The sequence below is a fragment of the Pteropus vampyrus genome, unplaced genomic scaffold, assembly GCF_000151845.1.
Source record: "Pteropus vampyrus isolate Shadow unplaced genomic scaffold, Pvam_2.0 Scaffold275, whole genome shotgun sequence".
NCBI lineage: Eukaryota > Metazoa > Chordata > Mammalia > Chiroptera > Pteropodidae > Pteropus > Pteropus vampyrus.
In genome coordinates, this window is record NW_011889056.1 from 778244 (window position 1) to 786697 (window position 8454).

Here is an 8454-nt window from a genome sequence, read left to right on the forward strand (position 1 = left end):
TCCCGATCTCAGCAGAAATGTCACTTGTAAAGGTAAAGCTCAAATTCAGACACTCGGCCTTAAGAACGAGGCTGGACCTCACAGGAAACGGCCTGGGACCTCCCCTAGCCTGGGTTGTCTTACAGAGAGGCAAACAGGTCACGCCTCCCCCTCCCCCAGAGAGGGAGGGGAGCTCTGCATCCTGACCCAGTGGGGACAAGCTTTCTGTCCCTGAATAAACAGCAGCAAAAACATTGCCAGAACAATGGAAACAAAGCATATCTCTTGTTGCACTGTGTAAAAAGGATGAGACCGATGAAAAGAACGCACACGATAACAGATAAAGAGAATACACACAATAAAAACACCTGGCCCCGAGCTACAGGAAATACTACTGTTGAAACGGATTCACTCTGGGCTTCTGTTTGGAATTTCTTCCCTAACAGTGGTGGACAGTCAAAGGGAATCATATTGTATGTGCACATCTTGTTGATCATTTTAATTGCGTATGTATCATGTTTGCTTCTGTCTGATTTCCAGTGTGAGAGAGAAAATAAAAAACAAGTAATTGGACCGCAAATGTAATTCACGATCTTAAAACAAAAATGACGGTGAAGACACTGCAAAAGTACTAATGTCACTGAGCTGCACACCTGAAAATGGTCGCAATGGTCAATTTAACGCAATCCATATTTTACCACACATTGAAAAGCAAATTTCTAAAAAGAAAAAAGAATGAAGACATTTCTGGGCTCAGGTAGGAGTAGGAAGGCAGCGAAAACCCCAAACTGCCCCGCTTCTAAAAAGAAAAAAAAAACAGGTAGGTCAAATGACCCCCCCAGCTCCAACCCGATCTATGTGTTTTGTGAAACTAGGAAGCACAGATAACTGGTAGCCAGAAGAATCTGTAGGACCAGAAGCCACTAGGATGTAGCCGGGCGGCAGGGCGATACAAAGGGTCCCAGCGGTCCCCAGGACGCGCCGACCACGACCCACCGGGCAGAACACAGCCCAACCCTGTGTAGGGACAGCTGTGGGCAGATCTGAGAAGCATCGGGACAGAGACCGGTGCTGAAGGAGGGATCAGAGAAGTGAAGAAAGCGAAAGCGGCCGGGGCGGCCGCGCAGTGTCATCTAGCTGGGTGAGAGGCACGGTGGCGCCAGAAGAGGGTGCCGAAGAGCCAGCACGCAGGCCGAGCGGTGGCCCTTTCTTGCCCCTAAAGGGTCCCTGCGCTAAGAGCAAGCAGTTGGGAAAATCGAAGTCTTTCAAACACAGACAGTGAAACATTTCGTGCGCCATTGCGGAGTCAGGGGCTTGCATAGACTCCGTTCCTGTCCGAAATTCTTTTTGATGCTCAATTTGTTACTGGTTCGGCCAGCGGGAGCCCCCTCAAGCTGGCTCCCGTGTCCTTTTTGCCATTCCCCACAGTTTCTGCCACAACAGAGATGTGCCAGGCTCCCCTCGTACCTCTTCTGATAGACAATCCTGGTAAATATGGGAAATGTGTATACGGTATATAAATCTATACACGTGTATTTAAAACGATGAGTTCAGATGACAATTTCCAATTGACCTGCAATATTACACTTCTCCTTTCTCTTCCCCTGAAAATCAGGATCTGTGAAACAAATTTCTTTTTGTCCATGTCCCGGAATATAAAGACACTAGTTTGGATGTAATAATGCTAATGTGAAAAGAGAAGCCTGTGTTTGGAAGACAGATGCAGAGCGAGGTGGCAGCCTCTGAGCTGACCTTCCCCTACTTGAGTCACCAGATCTTGATGACTCAAACACTACATAGTTTAATTACATAGATTCTGCCCAGTTTAAGGTTTAGCTCTGAACTAGATTATAACTATGGGTCAGATTGGAAGTAAAACACTTTTTTTCAAATAAAAAGAAAAATCATTTTAAAAATACACGACCAAAGAACCAAAAATAAAAATAAAAATAAAAAAACAAAGCAATAAACTCCCAACAGCTTTTTCTGGAGTAAAATTCCATATATCATAAATGAACAAAACTGTGTTTCTCCTCCGTGGTGATCACGTGGCTAACACAGCAAGCAGAATTGGAGATGGAGGCATGATGAATTTTAATCCATTCGAATTTCAGATATTTGCACCCGAACATTTTATCACTTGTTGATTCAGTTCATTCATGTAGAACTAAAGACTTCAAGGGATGAGCTGCAAAGATCTGAGAATTCCTGGTGAAGATGATGTAAAAAAGGCATATCCAGGCTAAAAATCTCCTTAAGCCTCGTGTGGGTCAGAAACAGAACAGAGACCTTCCTTGTGGGCAGGTTTGAAAGTAGGGCTTTTAATAGACACAGAACTCTTCAGATGTTGCATTTCTACTGGATGAAGCCCATTTTGTTGTGTTTTTTAGAAATGTCTCCATTTCATCCAAATTTTCCCCTTGATCGGGATAAAGTTGTTCTGCAAAATCTCTTTGAATAGACATTTGCATGGGTCGAGGTGACGGCCCCTTTTTGTTCCTCGTGTTGTCCATTTACGCCTGGATTCCTGCCGCTCACGCCCTCCCTCCACCAGCCAAACGCCCGCTGACTGTGGCCTTGACTTCTTGGCTGAAGACAACTTCATCCTTAAGTTACTCGGCCCGCAAACCTCGGAGTGGGCCTTGACTCCTCCCTTTCTTCAACTGCTTCCACTTCAGACACCAGAAAATCCTGTTGGCTCTACATACAGAAGCTGTAAAGCATCTGACACCCCTCACCAGCCTGCTGGCCCCTCCCTGGTGGGAGCTGTCACCGTCTCTCACCTGGATCACGGCAGTGCCTTTCACCTGGTCCCCTGCTTCTGCCCTGGTCCCTATCATTCTCAGAACAGCAACCAGAGAGAGTTTGTTAGCATCTAAGTCACATCGTATCACCTTTCACTCAAAACCATATAATGCTCCCCATTCATTCACAGTGAAAGCTCACATGCTGAAAATGGCCTCCAAGACACACATGCTCTGGCCCCTGTCCCCTCTCTGACCATCCCTCTCCCTAGTCTCCACTCGCTCACTCTGCTCCAGCCAGCCTGGCTCCTGCCCCAGGGCCTTTGTTGTTACTTGCTGTTCCCTCTCCTGGGATGACTTCCTCCGATCTCTGCATGGCTCCCTTCTTCTCCCCCTTTCTTAGAGAGGCCCACCCCAATGCCCTACGAAAATGGGCATCCATTCCCTCCCCACCCTGGTACACTCAACCTCTGCATCTTGTTTTCCTTTTCCCGTTCTCCATCCTACTTATCACAACTTATTTATTATGTCCGGTGTTCACGTGGTCCCCTTCCCCACAGGCACACTAGAATGACAGGTGTAAGAGGGCAGAGATCTCCATCTGTTTGTTCACTGGGGACGTAGAATGGTTCCTGGCCACAGGAGGTACTTAATGAGCATCTGTGCGATGAATTGTTGACTGAATTTTCTGTACCAAATACTGTGCTAGAACTTTTCAAAAAGATGACTTCATTCAAGCCTTACATCAAGGAAATGCTGTTCTCATCTTCTCGATGAGGACATGCGTTCTAGAGATGGGACCGACTTATTCGAGATCACCAAGGGCAGACATGGCAGCACTTCAGGAGACCTGCAGCAGATAAAGTGAGATCGTGGGACCAAACTGAAAATATGGAGACTTTGTTGACGAGAAAACATCGTTCAGCTAGAGGGGCAAGGCAAATCTGATTGTTTTCGGGTCCCCAGGTGAGCCATTCAGGACACGATAGGATAGTCACAAAAATGGACAAATAGCCTGACCCTTGTTTTTGGACTTGATAGAAACGGTGCATGTTTATGGATCTCTAAAGAACTTTTCCAATGAGGTAGGAAGGCCAGAAACCAAAAGGGAAATGGAGTCATATTTGACCACATAAAAATCAAATTCGATGTATGTAAATCTATTCCAAATACAAAGTCAAAGGCAATGAATGGTCCTTTAAAACATTATGCTAAGTGGAAGAAGCCAGACACAGAAGGACAAATAACATATAATTCCATTCCGTGAGGTCCCCGGAGTAGTCAAATGCACAGACACGGAAAGTGGAAGGGTGTTTGCCAGGGGCTGGGAAGGGAAATGGGGAGCTCTTGTTTAATGGGGACAGAGTTTTAGTTTGAAAAGATGAAAAGTTCTGGGGATGGATGGTGAAGACGGTTGCACAGCACAGTGAATATGCTTAATATCTCTGAACTGTACACTTAAAAATGGTTCAAGTGGTAAGTTTCATGATATGTATATTTTATCGTAACAAAAAAGTCAAAGGCAAATGGCCAAGTGGTTCCTAGCCCTGTAGCTGTAGCAGCCACTGGCTGTTAATATCAAAGCCCCCTGGCCCGTTGGCCAGAGCTAGAACTGAATCAAGGTGACAGTCAGCCCCCGGGGCTCCCAATCTTCACTCCCCCGACCCCCCGCAGCCGAGTCACTTAGGAATAGTCGGATTAGACAAGTCGGCCATCTCATCTTCCAGCCGCCCCGACTGGAGGCGAGGGAGGGAGACCGGGGCCTCTCCCATTTCCCCTGCTGCTCTTCATCCACATTTTCTCCCCCTCCTTGTTCTTCATCTCCTTCTTGAGTGTCCCTCCCCTTTCATCCACCCGCATGAGCTTTCACTGGGCCTCGGGGAGCACACGTGTGCGCCCAGGTGCTGGGTGACTTTCCAGGGCAGTAATCTGCTTTCTGTTAAGGACTTGATCTTTTGTTAGCCCTAATCTTCAATTAGCACCCCACTCTGCAGAGACGGTGATGGTCCAGGACTCGCTGCCATCCCCACCTCTGCCATCCCCCCTCCAGGGTCTTGGGGCGGACCCGTGATTGAGCTAGGTCATTAACATAATGCTCAACAAGGGTGGGCCAGGCAAGTGGTGGGTCACCAGAAGCTTGCCCCAGATGTCATGATCTTCCTCTGCCAGACCCCCACCGAGGTGACATTTCACCTTCACAAAGGCATTCCAAACGACATGGTGGTCCTGGATGCCCATGGCAACCTCATGGGGTGGGGAGCAGGCAGGACTGGTCATCTCCGTTTAGACAGAAGGGGAACCTGGCCTGAGATGGAGGGGTTGCCACACCCAAGGCCACCCAATCAGTCCATGGTGGTGCTGGCAAGAGACGGTTCTGTGTCCAGTGCTTGGAAGGGACAAGGGGGAAAGTGACCTGAGAGGAGACCCACTTCCAGCTCTCACATTCTGGGATGTTCTGATTCTTTGACCCTGGTAGGGATAGGCAGCTAGGGCTTCCTGGGACCTGGAAAGAGGAAAAGGCACTCGAAAGTCACAACGACCTGAGGTTGAATTCTAAAGATCTGACCTCGTTACGTCGGGCTACACCGTGAGCCACTTGAACATGCTATGTTCATGCTATGAGCCCTGCTTTCACTTCTTTAGGGTACACACCCCGAAGCAGAATTGCCAGATCATATACTAATGCTATTTTTAATTTTTGGAGGAATCGCCAAACAGTGGCAATTCCACAGTGGCTGCACCATCACAATCTAATTTTAGAATATTTCCATCACCCCCAGAGGAATCCCTGTCCCCATTAGCAATCACTCCCCATCGCCCCCCACCCAGCCCCCGACAACCACTAATCTGAACATTTCCGAACATTTCATATGAGTGGAATCATACACTATGTGGTCTTTTACGACTAGCTTCTTTCACTCAGCATCGTGTTTTCAAAGTTCCTTCGTGCTGTGGCACGTGCCAGAACTTCATTCCTCGTTATGGCTGAACTCTATTGTATGGATAGACCACATTTTGTTTATTCATTCACCTGTCGATTCCCTTTTGGACCGTTTCTACCTTTTGTGAATAACGCTGCTATGGGCATTCTCGTACAGGTTTTGTGTGGACGTATGTTTTCAATTCTCTTGGGTAGATCCTTAGGACTAAAGGTGTACCTCCTCTTACAGTTAAGAGAAACGTAGCTTTTCAGGTGTCCTTGGGCGGCAAGCCCAGCTTTCCAGGTTGCCAATGGGTCCTGGCAAGATTGTGGCCAGGACCCTTTCCTTCAATTTCACACAGAGCCCCTAGCTGGGCACCTGGCACATGGCAGGCGCTGACCAGTGCTAGGAGCCATTCTTGCCATGGATGACCCAGCTGCAGCTCCACGCAGTCCCAGCCCTCAGCCCGGCAGCCAAGGCTTCCTGTCCACCTGCAGGAGTGGTCGTGTCACCGGGAGCTTTCGTGTGCCATGCTGAAGAGCCATGGCACTGAGAACGGGGAAATGAGGTCATGAGCCCATGTCTTGGTTTTACTGAGCTTAAGGCCAACCCAAAAGGGGTGCCTGAAGGCAGCTGGATTTCTGGACTGAGTAGAGAGGGGCTGGTAGAAGTCACAAGAAAAGGTATATTCCTGAAGGTGAGTCTGCGGAGGAGGCCAGGGGTCATTAGTTGAAAACAGTACGGCTACAGAATTGGGCAATTAGCAGGTAATCAGTGCCCCGGCCGAGTGCAGAGCCAGCAGGAACCAGACTGCAGTGGCCAAAATGGGACAGCGGAGGCAGCCCGTCTGGAACATTCTGTCAAAATGTTTTCTTTTGAAGTCAGTTCTGGACAGAGGCTGTAGTCAGGGGCAGTCCAAGGAAAGGTTGTGAACTTAGGAGGAAGACTTGAGCAGGTGGGTTTTCAGGGTCTGTGGGCACCTTCAGGTGCTGCGGGAGGGCTGCTGAGAGGGCCTAGATGACCACCCTGGTGACCAAAGGAGCTGCAGCTCATGAGGGACAAGGGGAGAGGAGAACAGAAATCGAGATGCACAGAGGAGTCTCCCCACTCCAGTTCTGCCCCTTCCTTCCTGGGGGAGGAACCCCCACCAGCCACCTTGTCTTTCTGTGGGCCCAGTGAGATGGCCTGATGCTCAAGGATGCTCCAGTTCCGGGCCTCAGCCTTGCAAAGCCACCTGGCCCCCCACCTCCCAGGGCTCTTGGGTGAACCAGATGGGAAAGGCAGATTTGGGCTGCTCCCCCACTTACACCCCAATCTGAAAATCCCGACCCTTGGGCCCACCTGACCTAAGAGCTGGTGCTGGACAGTCACAGAAAACAGAAGAACACATAAACAGGAGTGAGGGTCCACAGCAGCTCCCGCAGCCACCTCGGAAAGCTGGGGGCTCTGAGTTTGGTTCCAAGCAAATCCCTCTGAGCCATCCTCATGGGCTTGCCTGAGGAGCTAGGAGGAGAGGGCTGGGGGAGGAGGAGGTCTAAGGCCAGGGCCCAATTAAGAGATCAGATGGTGAAGCGTTTGGGAGCTTTTAAGGTGAGGTGGCCCGGCCTGATCCCGCAGGCTTGTATAAAGCCCTGTGACCCCCAGGCAGTGCCGGGGCTGGCGGGCATTGGGGACGGACATTCCAGAGCCATGGCCCAGAGCTGGGTCCCCCAAAGGCTTGCAGAAGGGCAGCCACAAGCCAGCTTTGAGGAGAGCACCCAGGCGAGCATCTTCATCTACACCAACAGCAACGTCACCAGAGGTGAGAGAGCAGGTGCCATGGAGGCTGGGTCGCACTGGCTAGAGAAATCCCCCGGGACATCAGGTCCAAGCGGCCACGGTGGGCCGCTCGCCACCCATCCCACCCGAGAGAGTCTCTTCTGCACATCGTCACCAGCCGAGAGGGTCTTCTCCCTTAGCTTTTATGCCGACATGACCGCGGGATTCCTTTCCAAATAGAAAAGGACACCAGAACATCGAATATGCATTTTCAAACCACATAGGCTTCCCAGACTCTTCGGGAATCCCTTTCCCGGAAAAGATCATTACTCTTTCCTTGTGGCCCCATAGGGCTAAGGAGCACTCATTACATTCAAGTCTGGGGAAGGAGCTGGGTCTGACGCATCTTTGCACATTCTGAAGCTGAGAGGAAGCAAATGCCAGGAGCAGGAGGCTTGGGGAAAGGGGTGAGCGGCCTCTAGAACCTTAGAGACAGACAAGACTGCAACGGTCATCTTGTCCAGCTCTGTGCTTGGGGCCACAGCCTTAGACTGCACATTCTGAGGGAAGAAGCTTGCTCGGTTCCCAGGGCTGCCTTTCTGCTTTGAGCTGGCCTATGGCAGGAGAGGGTTGAGGCCCAAAAGAAATTGAAAGTTCTGTTGAGGCAGCTAGAGTTCTGCCCCAGGAGTGGCCCAGTCAAAAACTTTGCGTGTAAGCCCTTCGAAGAGCTGAGGTCCTTGTCCCTTCCCCAGGTCCCTTCTCCAAACCAGAGACTCGTGGTTCCTTCAAGAACATGTCATGCGCCACGGTTTCTTGTTGGCTAGGGCAGTGATCAGCAACAGGGTTCTCGGACAAACTGGTTGAGAACCCCGAAGTTCACGTCCACCTGATTGCTCGCTCCCCAGAATAACCTTGATGGAGATGGACCGGAACAATGCTCTCTCCCTGGGGGCCTCTGGGTCTTCATTAATGTCCAAGATTCCTTTCTGTAAATTTTTCTTCCAAAAATTCAAGTACGTACCAAAGTAGAGAGAGGTGTATAATCGAACCCC

At 50.0% G+C, this 8454-nt stretch overlaps 1 protein-coding gene across 1 annotated transcript in view; it reads left to right on the plus strand.

Moving 5' to 3' along the window:
* The first annotated feature begins 7260 nt into the window (after nucleotides 1–7260).
* LOC105302491 (long-wave-sensitive opsin 1) overlaps nucleotides 7261–8454 on the plus strand; it is a 10697-nt gene continuing 9503 nt past the window's right edge. Inside the window, exon 1 of the mRNA XM_011375552.1 lies at nucleotides 7261–7445. Coding sequence (XP_011373854.1) covers nucleotides 7334–7445 — 112 coding nt within the window. The 5' untranslated portion in view covers nucleotides 7261–7333. The remainder of the gene's footprint in view (nucleotides 7446–8454) is intronic.